Source organism: Heptranchias perlo, chromosome 15 (assembly GCF_035084215.1).
Source record: "Heptranchias perlo isolate sHepPer1 chromosome 15, sHepPer1.hap1, whole genome shotgun sequence".
In the NCBI taxonomy this organism is placed as follows: domain Eukaryota; kingdom Metazoa; phylum Chordata; class Chondrichthyes; order Hexanchiformes; family Hexanchidae; genus Heptranchias; species Heptranchias perlo.
The window spans coordinates 50,632,962-50,645,621 of NC_090339.1; the positions used below are offsets into that span (position 1 = coordinate 50,632,962).

General features: G+C 43.8%; 1 protein-coding gene across 2 annotated transcripts in view; it reads right to left on the bottom strand.

Annotated features, from left to right (window-relative positions):
* Positions 1-12,660, bottom strand: part of col4a5 (collagen, type IV, alpha 5 (Alport syndrome)) — a 197,397-nt gene that overhangs the window by 76,344 nt on the left and 108,393 nt on the right. For both annotated transcript variants that reach the window (XM_067997220.1, XM_067997221.1), the window contains 6 exons: positions 8,552-8,593; positions 7,277-7,367; positions 7,138-7,173; positions 5,531-5,695; positions 3,116-3,208; positions 1,687-1,776 (listed from right to left, as the gene is read on the bottom strand). In XM_067997220.1, coding sequence (XP_067853321.1) covers positions 1,687-1,776; positions 3,116-3,208; positions 5,531-5,695; positions 7,138-7,173; positions 7,277-7,367; positions 8,552-8,593 — 517 coding nt within the window. The remainder of the gene's footprint in view (positions 1-1,686; positions 1,777-3,115; positions 3,209-5,530; positions 5,696-7,137; positions 7,174-7,276; positions 7,368-8,551; positions 8,594-12,660) is intronic.

A 12,660-nucleotide genomic window follows, 5' to 3' on the forward strand; every position in this document is an offset into this window, starting at 1 on the left:
TAAGCACCCTGTAAACAATGTTCCATTGATTCCTAAAAGACCACCGATGATACTCTTTGCATGGAGTGTTCTTCAGATTAAAGCCATCTTGAAATATTATGCTGAAAGTGGACCATGTGACATGCCAATCCCTTGGAATCACTTTCCTGCCAACTGGAGCTACAAGAGATGATGATGTGTAAAACGAGCAAAGTGAGGTGGCTTTCAGAAGGTACCCACTGTAGACGTGCATTCCACGTGGAATACCAGCAAGGAGACAACTAAAAACATATTGGAAATTTAAGCTGCTTTTACATCAGTTCTGTGCATTGATACTGCCACCAACTCGTTACGTGCAGGCCCCACACAGCCGACATGCTTGTTGGATTCGCTAAGGCCAACCGTTGGGAAGATCAATAAAAAAAAAACTGTTGAACATTTTTTCATGAACCCAAGAGGAAGGACTACGGCCAATATAGCAGGACGTGACCAAAGCCGAAAAACAGGACAGGTCATGAAGCTGGGTGAGTGGGCGGAGATTTGGCAGATGCAATACAATATTGGAAAATGTGAAGTTATGCACTTTGGCAGGAAAAATCAGAGAGCAAGTTATTATCTTAATGGCGAGAAACTGGAAAGTACTGCAGTACAAAGGGATCTGGGGGTCCTAGTGCAAGAAAATCAAAAAGTTAGTATGCAGGTGCAGCAGGTGATCAAGAAGGCCAAGGGAATGTTGGCTTTTATTGCTAGGGGGATAGAATATAAAAACAGGGAGGTATTGCTGCAGTTATATAAGGTATTGGTGAGACCGCACCTGGAATACTGCATACAGTTTTGGTGTCCATACTTAAGAAAAGACATACTTGCTCTCGAGGCAGTACAAAGAAGGTTCACTCGGTTAATCCCGGGGATGAGGGGGTGGCCATATGAGGAGAGGTTGAGTAGATTGGGACTCTACTCATTGGAGTTCAGAAGAATGAAAGGCGATCTTATTGAAACATATAAGATTGTGAAGGGGCTTGATCGGGTGGATGCGGTAAGGATGTTCCCAAGGATGGGTGAAACTAGAACTAGGGGGCATAATCTTAGAATAAGGGGCTGCTCTTTCAAAACTGAGATGAGGAGAAACTTCTTCACTCAGAGGGTGGTAGGTCTGTGGAATTTGCTGCCCCAGGAAGCTGTGGAAGCTACATCATTAAATAAATTTAAAACAGAAATAGACAGTTTCATAGAAGTAAAGGGAATTAGGGGTTACGGGGAGCAGGCAGGAAATTGGACATGAATTTAGATTTGAGGTTAGGATCAGATCAGCCATGATCTTATTGAATGGCAGAGCAGGCTCGAGGGGCCGATTGGCCTACTCCTGCTCCTATTTCTTATGTTCTTATGTAATGCTTGGGTAATACCGAGCTTAGAATTTAAAAGGCTGTAGATTGTAGGAAGAAGGAAAAACGGAAATACGTAAGGAGTTCTAGGTTGTGGAAGAGGATTGAGTTAAGATCAATATAAACACAGTGAGAATGCAGGGGGGAGGAGGAAGAGCATGCAGGACAGTATATTTTGCACGCAGAAGGAACAAGGAGGAAAGTTTAGATGATGACTGAATTACACGCACGTGTTCACCTTTAAATAAAGTCAGTATTCTGTACACAAGTTATCCAATGCACAACCTAAAAGCATAAACTACTTGAGGCCCTGGTGTCCTACCTGGAATACCGTGTGGTCCAGGAGGTCCTGGCAAACCAGGAAAACCACTGCCAGTACCTAAACAGTTAGTGCAAGTTTCTCCCTTATCACCTACAAATTCAAAGGTAGAAAAAAGTATTAATAATGTTAAAACACTTTTGAAACCACTGCTTTGATTCTTGAACATCTTCTTACATATCATGCAACGTTCTCCGAGATGAGTTCATTTACTATCTATGGCCTCACGGAGTGATCGTCTCTAACAGTTCTGTCACTAGTGTTTCAGTAGAACGGAAAAGGTGGGTATGATACCTTCATACTTTGTTTGTCCAGTTGAACTATGAAAAACACCCAGCAGCACAATTAGAGATTCTGCCTTTCCAAAACTTGAGTTGTATGTGGAGAAGCATTTTGAGCTATCAGGTAAAGTATGTTTAGTTACAGCAATTTGAGGTGACATGTTAACAGGACTTCACGAGGAGCATCAGTAAAGGTCTTTAGTACTGATGTGCTAAATACTCCCAGTGAATACACCTGGATGAACTTTGCAATATGAGACACTCAGTGAAAGCACAACATTGCTTTAATGTTGAAGAGTATGGACACTGTAATTTCTCTTCCAGGCTTAGTTAGTATCTGTACTCATTTCCAAGAATGTACTTTACTTGTGCATGTACACATTATCAGCAACAATAGGCCCTGCATTTGATTACGATGACATTTTATTTGGTGGGAGGAAGGAAAGATTTACTGTACAACATGTACAAGTTGTGATTATTTTCCTGAGACATCCATCCATTAAATACATGGTCACATCATTGTTCAATCGTCTGATACAATATAACTTTTGGAAAGACTGTGCTTGTCCAAACAAAAAAAATGCCAGTATGGAATGGGCACTCCCTGTTCTAATCACATGGCATTGTTTTGAGTTCCTTGCCATATTGCTGTCTGGTAACACATTCCAGTCTGTGTGTTATCCATATATTCCAGATACAGTAAACCCACAGTAATATGTGCTACCATTCGTACAAGTGCAAAACCCATCATATAAGACATAAATCACCAACGTCTCAAGTTAAGTTCACAAGTGTTATATAGAAGATAGCTTGTCACTTGGATACATCCCCGTGTACAATGGAATACTGAGAAAAGTCAACATCCTTTGCAGTTAAAAAAGGCTGTGTTTGATAAAATTATAACTGTTAGCAGGTGTTACAAAATTCAGGGCATTATTAGATATTCTCATGGTTCAGTCACACCAGTCTCGCCTGTTACTAGACCACCAGTCCCTTAAGATTAGGATTTTACTTTTACTGCACAATATCTAGCCATACAATAGCGTGACCTAATCCAGCACTGGAGGCTTATTGTGGTAGGGGCTTACCGATTAGGATAAAACCAACATGTGACTGCGGTCACAGAGACACACATTTAGAAAAAGTCTTACCTTTCAGCCCACTCTCTCCTGGAAAGCCAGCCGACCCTGGTGCTCCCCGTAATCCTGGCTGTCCCGGCCGGCATTGCGCTCCAACACCAGGAACTAAAGAAATGAGCAGGTTAACTCAAAATCACCGCAGCACTGAAAACTCATCAGACAATTCATATATTTGACATTCAAACCTGCAGAATTTTGTTTTATAAAGATATATAAGGCAACAATTTACTGCACCCTACAACAAGCCGAGTGATAAGTAACAGCTTTGTAAATTGGTTGTGAACTTGTGTTCGAATCCAATTATACCGTTTGACTTTGAATTAACATATATTTAAGACCCAGGATCTTTTAAGATAGTTTTACAGCAGGAAATAGTCACGTGATAGTTTAGCAAGCACTTAAGTGTCAGCATTTGCTTTCTCTAGGCAATGTTGGGAATCGCAATGCCCTTGTTGGGTAAGTTCTGCCACAAGAGTTAAGAAGAAATTGCAATTTTTCCCCACACTCTCAGCAGCTTTATTTATGAAGTTCAACATTGTTTTATTTCTGGCTCCACTTCTTGCCTTCAGGCGAGTCTAAATTTTGGCTGGATGTTGTAGTGCAGCAGGTGGTGGGTCTGATGTTCTTTTCCTTAGGTCAATATTATTGTGCTTCACTTCAATGTGAGTGCGCAAACCTTTGGTAGAACCGTTGGTTGTCTGCAATATTGGTTGACATGTTTTCTCTTTGAACAACTTGCAAAGGGCTAGTCGCATGGTCTTCCTACAGTGCTGTTAGGAAGGGAGTTCCAGGATTTTGTCCCAGCGATGATGAAGGAACAGCGATATATTTCTAAGTCAGGATGGTGTGTGACTTGGAGGGGAACGTGCAGGTGGTGTTGTTCCTATGCGCCTGCTGCCCTTGTCCTTCTAGGTGGTAGAGGTCGCGGGTTTGGGAGGTGCTGTCAAAGAAGCCTTGGTGAGTTGTTGCAGTGCATCTTGTAGATGGTACACACTGCAGACACGGTGCGCCGGTGGTGGAGGGAGTGAATGTTTAGGGTGGGGTGGATGTGGTGCCAATCAAGCGGGCTGCTTTGTCCTGGATGGTGTTGAGCTTTTGGGTGTTGTTGGAGCTGCACTCATCCAGGCATGTGGAGAGTATTCCATCACACTCCTGACTTGTGCCTTGTAGATGGTGGAGAGGCTTAGGGGAGTCACGAGGTGAGTCACTCGCCGCAGAATACCCAGCCTCTGACCTGCTCTTGTAGCCACAGTATTTATGTGCCTGGTCCAGTTTAGTTTCTGGTCAATGGTGACCCCCAGGATGTTGTTGCTGGGGGATTCAGCAATGGTAATGCAGTTGAATGTCAAGGGGAGGTGGTTAGACTCTCTCTTGTTGGAGATGGTGATTGCCTAGTACTTGTCTGGTGCGAATGTTACTTGCCACTTATCAGCCCAATCCTGGATGTTGTTCAGGTCTTGCTGCATGCGGGCACGGACTGCTTCATTATCTGAAGGGTTGCGAACGGAACTGAACACGGCAGACTGGTCAAAAAAGTAAAAGCCCATGTGATCCAAAGGAAAGTGGCAAATTGGATCCAAAACTGGCTCAGTGGCAGGAAGCAAAGGGTAATGGTCGACGGGTGTTTTTGTGACTGGAAGGTTGTTTCCAGTAGGGTTCCGCAGGCGTAGACGAAGAGAGGGACCTGGGAGTCCATGTCCACAGATCCCTGAAAGTAGCAGGACAGGTAGATAAGGTGGTTAAGAAGGCATATGGGATAATTTCCTTTATTAGCTGAGGCAAAGAATATAAGAGCAGAGAGGTTATGCAAGAACTGTATAAAACACTAGTTAGGACACAGCTTGAGTACTGTATACAGTTCTGGTCGCATTACAGGAAAGATGTAATTGCACAAGAAAGGGTACAGAGGAGATTTACGAGGATGTTGCCAGGACTGGAGAATTTTAGCTATGAGGAAAAATTGGATAGGCTGGGGTTGTTTTCTTTGGTACAGAGGAGGTTGAGGGAAGATTTAATTGAGGTGTACAAAATTATGAGGGGCCTAGATAGAGTGGACAGGAAGGATCTATTTCCCTTAGCAGAGAGGTCAATAACCAGGGGCATAGATTTAAAGTAATTGCTAGATGGTTTAGGGGGGAGCTGAGGAAAACTTTTTTCACCCAGAGCGAGGTAGGGGTCTGGAACTCGCTGCCTGAAAGGGTGGTTGTGGCAGAAACCCTCAACTCATTTAAAAAGCACTTGGATGTGCATTTGATGTGCCGTAACCTACAAGGCTACAGACCAATTGCTAGAAAGTGGGATTAGACTGAGTAGCTCTATTTTGACTGGCACAGACACGATGGGTCAAATGGCCTCCGTCTGTGCCGTAAATTTTCTATTTTTCTACATTTCTTATGTTACATGTAATCAAGATAGAAACTCATTTACCTGTAGACCCTGATTGACCAGGGGGACCTGGAGGACCTGGGAGACCTGGACGACCAACTGGTCCTGGTGGGCCTGGGAGTGAAAATCCAGGTATGCCTTCATCACCTTTATGACCTCTTTCACCTGGGAAACCTGGAGTGCCTGGTGATCCTACATTGGATTGACCTGGTAGAGAATATGAGAGGGAAGGAAAACATTACTAGGACTTTTGAAGACAAAGAATGCAGTTATTTTGTAAAAAAAAACAGCTGGGGTACTATATGATGTCAAAGGGCATTGGGAGTTCTGAAGATCATGTCATTAAATACTAAGATATAGTTTGGCATCCATGGCTCCTAACATTGTTTGTTGCCAAACTCGGCGATATTGTTATGGGGAGGGAGGAAATAGCAACAGACATGGGGACAAAGGGTGGGGGAATGGGGCACCAGGCAGGGGTGCTATGTGGGGTAAAGGTTGGTGGGAATACTTTACTATAATGGTGCCTGCTTCAGCTGCATTAAGGGGAGGCTGCCAATATCATGCATCTTGTGTACAGACTCCTCGCCCGTTTTGCCTTTGCCGCCTGCATTGGGGCTTGTTGGATGCGTCAGGCAATTTGTAGGCTTCTGCGCCAATCTTCCAGAGAGAGGGAGGCTGGCCCTAGCGTGGTATTATAAAGTCTATGTACATCAGGGGAGACAGCAGTTTGATCTGATGAAGATTGACTCCAGGTTTGCTGGTCAGAACATAATTGCAATTCCTCATTTCTGTATCAATAACTTACTCAGTTTGCATTTAGGGGATCAGGAGGCGAGAGTCGGAAAAAGGAACGGAGCAGAATGAGTAAGTTAAGTGTAACTCATTACAACTGCAGTGCAATGCATTACTCCTTATCAAAAGATGACTTACTTAGTCAGCTGACCTAGCAGATTAATGGAAGGATGATGGGGAGTGGGAAAATCTGACACATACAGGTTAGTACCCTTCCTTTGACGGGTAACACAAGGTTAGATATGGAACCTGAGGTCTGTTTACTTGGATTGCTGGCTGATGTTGGGACTCCAATCTGCACTTGTAGGAGCAAATCAATTGATCCCCTGTTCCCTGCGGGGAGCTGTGCTGTTAGGGAGTATGTGTTGATCATTTTCTAACCTCCACTCCCTTTGATCATAGCTCCCTGCTGGGAGGGTAGGCCAGGTAACTAACCGAATGATCCTCTCAATGTTGTTCGTGCCAAAAATGTTTATTGCATTTGGTTCTCACTGGGAAATAGTAGTGTTAGGAATAATTCAAAATGTTTAGTGTTCAGAAAGGTGGGTTTGTTCTACCAAATCTGGGAATGTATGGATATGGATGTTAGCCTCAGTGTTTAGAGTAGTAGCTAACAGGAATAGTATGACCCACGCCTATGGAGGATGGTGCCATCATCTTCTAGCTTGTTCCACTGTAAGGTAAGTGATAGTCGTCACAGACAATGTGCAGTCTGTATTCTTTGGATGTTCAACCCTCTTCACTCCTTTGTTCTGGTGTATTCAGGCTGAAGGCTCTACTTGAACAGGTATGGAGTATGATGTAGGAAAGCAAGAGATGTTTTTTTTTAAATCCGCCCAATTGTTGTGCCTCACCTGATATGCCTGGTGGTCCCGGTAACCCTGGTAAGCCTGTAAGAAAAGAACCAACAGGTTAGTACGTTAGTGATTTTTTAAAAAGCTCTTAATGGAAAAGATGTTCATGCCATTCACAAGTACTAAAAGGATGAGCAACCTGTGGTGCCTCGTTCTCCGCTTTGTCCCGGAGAGCCAGGAAAACCTCGGTCACCTTTTTGTCCAACAGAAACACCTGGTCTCGGAAAAACCTGGAATAAAGACAGAATTTTATTTTGATAATTGGCAGCGAGATTATACGAAGATTTAATTTTGAAAGCAGCCTTGACCGAGACTTTAGCAACCCTGTGTCAGGCGAAGCACTCCCAGGTAAGTAATATCATGGGTTAAATGCAGAATAAAGTTCCCTCTGTAAATGTGCTTGGCACAATGTTGTATACTTTGCTGTGTTTTTAAAAAAAAATCTTCAACTGTCTTTTCTTCAACAGTGAAGCACTTAGAAAAGATTCAGTCAACCTCTCATCTCTTCTTGGTTCAGCTCGGCCTTTCTTTCTGCCATTTCATTATCACACTTGGTACGTGCACAAATTAAAGGCTATAACCTGTATTCACCACCTCAGAGAACACCCCACCCCCAATGCATCAAACTAGACCTCATGTCTTCTCTCAGCACGATTCACAATCCAGTGTAAATTTATGCCAAATTGCAAGCAATTCTCTGCTGTCCACTAGACTGTTACATGTAAAGCTCTTACAGCTGAGGAAGAGAGAACAGACACATTCCATTATCCTGGGCTACATTTAAACCCAGGTTCTAGAAGTGAAAGGACACTGTGCTAGCCCTCTCCTCTTACCTTACTCATTTAGAGTTGTCAAAATCTTTTTCCAACTGCTGCTAAATAATTTGTGCCCAATGCCACTGCTACAAAATCACAACAAGCCAATGGTTTATCCTTCCCCTAACTCACTCTACATCAGCTCCCAAAGTGCCATGGAAAGAGAGACTTTCATTCTTCTGTCCAGACTGCTTTCAAACTTAAATCCTCGATCTATACTGATCTACACAATCCCCCCCCCACCATGTAAAAACTTTAATTCCCCATCTGGTTTGAAATCTGTAACTACATCACTAGCCGGTCTCCCATCAGCGACTTTAATCTGCTCTGTCAGGGCTCGATCCAAACCATGACAAAAAGTCAATTCTCATTCTGTCAAGTGCCTGCAAAACTCTACTCAGGAATAAATTGTAGTCAACACTTGTATCAAGTAAAACTCACATATCAGAGATTTGTGATGTGATTAGCTGGATCTACTTTGTCTAATCAAATTTACTAGTAAAGCGTTTGAAGTTACAATAACTTAATGATTGTTTCCATCATTAAACACCTAAAATAGCTAGAATATAAATGTGGAATATTCAATCTCGGATACTTACGATGCCTGGAGGACCAGGAAGACCATATTCTCCTTTTGAACCCTGTTTACAGAAACAAAAATAAGTTAATGATGTAAATGTCCCAATTAAAAAAATAGGTTTTAGGTTATGAAAGATCCATTCAGCCCCCATATGAAAATATCAAGATTTTGATTATAGCCATCTTTTAATTAAAACTAGAAGAGGTCCCTCATTAATGGCTGGCCTCCTTCAGTTCTTCTCACTCTTATCGTGGCCCATTAAACTATCAACTCATCCGAGACTGCCATTTTATTCATAAACCCACCCTCCACTCCAACCCCTTCTGTGTTCTCAATTAATTTTCCACCCTTTTCTGGCCACATACCACAAACTCATCACCCTTCTCCATTTCAGATATTGAGTGGTCTGGACCATGGTCCTCATGGACTGCTAAGGGCTGAGTCAGAGAGTGAGGTTCACTTTAAACAGACAGAGCAGTGGACCTTTCCTCCCCACATCTTTCTACAGTAATTTACTCCATTCCAGTATGCCAGGCCAAGAATCAACAAAGCACATGATGGGCAGCCTTGAGTCTAGAACATCCCAATTTCTCATTACATTCTCATGTACCACTTGTAACTACCAAATTATCTGCATCTGTTTACATTTGAGATAGTGATAGGGGACTCGATTGTAAGGGGAATAGACAGGCGTTTCTGCGGACGCAACCAAGACTCCAGGATGGTATGTTGCCTCCCTGGTGCAAGGGTCAAGGATGTCTCGGAGCGGCTGCAGGACATTCTGGAGGGGGAGGGTGAACAGCCAGTTGTCGTGGTGCATATAGGCACCAACGATATAGGTAAAAAACAGGATGAGGTCCTACAAGCTGAATTTAGGGAGTTAGGAGTTAAACTAAAGAGTAGGACCTCAAAGGTAGTAATCTCAGGATTGCTACCAGTGCCACGGGCAAGTCAGAGTAGGAATGACAGGATAGCTAAGATGAATACGTGGCTTGAGAGATGGTGCAAGAGGGAGGGATTCAAATTCCTGGGCCATTGGAACCGGTTCTGGGGGAGGTGGGACCAGTACAAATTGGACGGTCTGCATCTGGGCAGGACTGGAACCAATGTCCAAGGGGGAGTGTTTGCCAGTGCTGTTGGGGAGGGTTTAAACTAATGTGGCAGGGGGATGGGAACCGATGCAGGAAGTCAGTGAGAAATAAAATGGTGACAGAAACAAAAGGCAGTAAGGGAGAGTGTACAGAACATGACCGGACAGATGGTCTGAGAAAGCAGGGCAAAGACCAAGGGAAGTCTAGATTAAACTGCATTTATTTCAATGCAAGAAGTCTGATGGGCAAGGCAGATGAACTCAGGGCATGGATGGGTACATGGGACTGGGATGTTATAGCTATTACTGAAACATGGATAAGGGAGGGGCAGGACTGGCAGCTCAATGTTCCAGGGTACAGATGCTATAGGAAAGATAGAGCAGGAGGTAAGAGAGGAGGGGGAGTTGCGTTCTTGATTAGGGAGAACATCACGGCAGTAGTGAGAGGGGATATATCCGAGGGTTCGCCCACTGAGTCTATATGGGTAGAACTGAAAAATAAGAAGGGAGAGATCACTTTGATAGGATTGTACTACAGACCCCCAAATAGTCAACGGGAAATTGAGGAGCAAATATGTAAGGAGATTACAGACAGCTGCAAGAAAAATAGGGTGGTAATAGTAGGGGACTTTAACTTTCCCAACATTGACTGGGACAGCCATAGCATTAGGGGCTTGGATGGAGAGAAATTTGTTGAGTGTATTCAGGAGGAATTTCTCATTTAGTATGTGGATGGCCCGACTAGAGAGGGGGCAAAACTTGACCTCCTCTTGGGAAATAAGGAAGGGCAGGTGACAGAAGTGTTGGTGAGGGATCACTTTGGGACAAGTGATCATAATTCCATTAGTTTTAAGATAGCTATGGAGAAGGATAGGTCTGGCCCAAAAGTTAAAATTCTAAATTGGGGAAAGGCCAATTTTGATGGTATTAGACAGGAACTTTCAGAAGTTGATTGGGAGAGTCTGTTGGCAGGCAAAGGGACGTCTGGTAAGTGGGAGGCTTTCAAAAGTGTGTTAACCAGGGTTCAGGGTAAGCACATTCCTTATAAAGTGAAGGGCAAGGCTGGTAGAAGTAGGGAACCTTGGATGACTCGGGAGATTGAGGCACTAGTCAAAAAGAAGAAGGAGGCATATGACATGCATAGGCAGCTGGGATCAAGTGGATCCCTTGAAGAGTATAGAGATTGCCGGAGTAGAGTTAAGAGAGAAATCAGGAGGGCAAAAAGGGGATATGAGATTGCTTTGGCAGATCAGGCAAAGGTGAATCCAAAGAGCTTCTACAAATACATAAAGGGCAAAAGGGTAACTAGGGAGAGAGTAGGGCCTCTTAAGGATCAACAAGGTCATCTATGTGCGGAACCACAAGAAATAGGTGAGATCCTGAATGAATATTTCACATCGGTATTTACGGTTGAGAAAGGCATGGATGTTAGGGAACTTGGGGAAATAAATAGTGATGTCTTGAGGAGTGTACATATTACAGAGAGGGAGGTGCTGGAAGTCTTAACGCGCATCAAGGTAGATAAATCTCCGGGACCTGATGAAATGTATCCCAGGACGTTATGGGAGGAAATTGCGGGTCCCCTAGCAGAGATATTTGAATCATCCACCGCTACAGGTGAGGTGCCTGAAGATTGGAGGGTAGCAAATGTTGTGCCTTTGTTTAAGAAGGGCGGCAGGGAAAAGCCTGGGAACTACAGACCAGTGAGCCTGACATCTGTAGTGGGTAAGTTGTTAGAGGGTATTCTGAGGGACAGGATCTACAGGCATTTGGAGAGGCAGGGACTAATTAGGAACAGTCAGCATGGTTTTGTGAGAGGAAAATCATGTCTCACGAATTTGATTGAGTTTTTTGAAGGGGTAACCAAGAAGATAGATGAGGGCTGTGCAGTAGACGTGGTCTACATGGACTTCAGCAAAGCATTTGACAAGGTACCGCATGGTAGGTTGTTACATAAGGTTAAATCTCATGGGATCCAAGGTGAGGTAGCCAATTGGATACAAAATTGGCTTGACGACAGAAGACAGAGGGTGGTTGTGGAGGGTTGTTTTTCAAACTGGATGCCTGTGTCCAGCGGTGTGCCTCAGGGATCGGTGCTGGGTCCGCTGTTATTTGTTATTTATATTAATGATTTGGATGAGAATTTAGGAGGCATGGTTAGTAAGTTTGCAGATGACACCAAGATTGGTGGCATTGTGGACAGTGAAGAAGGTTATCTGGGATTGCAACGGGATCTTGATCAATTGGGCCAGTGGGCCGATGAATGGCAGATGGAGTTTAATTTAGATAAATGTGAGGTGATGCATTTTGGTAGATCGAATCGGGCCAGGACCTACTCCGTTAATGGTAGGGCGTTGGGGAGAGTTATAGAGCAAAGAGATCTAGGAGTACAGATTCATAGCTCCTTGAAAGTGGAGTCACAGGTGGATAGGGTGGTGAAGAAGGCATTCGGCATGCTTGGTTTCATTGGTCAGAACATTGAATGCAGGAGTTGGGATGTCTTGTTGAAGTTGTACAGGGCATTGGTGAGGCCACACTTGGAGTACTGTGTACAGTTCTGGTCACCTTATTATAGAAAGGATATTATTAAACTAGAAAGAGTGCAGAAAAGATTTACTAGGATGCTACCGGGACTTGATGGTTTGACTTACAGGGAGAGGTTAGACAGACTGGGACTTTTTTCCCTGGAGAGTAGGAGGTTAAGGGGTGATCTTATAGAAGTCTATAAAATAATGAGGGGCATAGATAAGGTCGATAGTCAAAATCTTTTCCCAAAGGTAGGGGAGTCTATAACGAGGGGGCATAGATTTAAGGTGAGAGGGGAGAGATACAAAAGGGTCCAGAGGGGCAATTTTTTCACTCAAAGGGTGGTGAGTGTCTGGAACGAGCTGCCAGAGGCAGTAGTAGAGGCGGGTACAATTTTGTCTTTTAAAAAGCATTTGGACAGTTACATGGGTAAGATGGGTATAGAGGGATATGGGCCAAGTGCAGGCAATTGGGACTAGCTTAGTGGTATAAACTGGGCGACATGGACATGT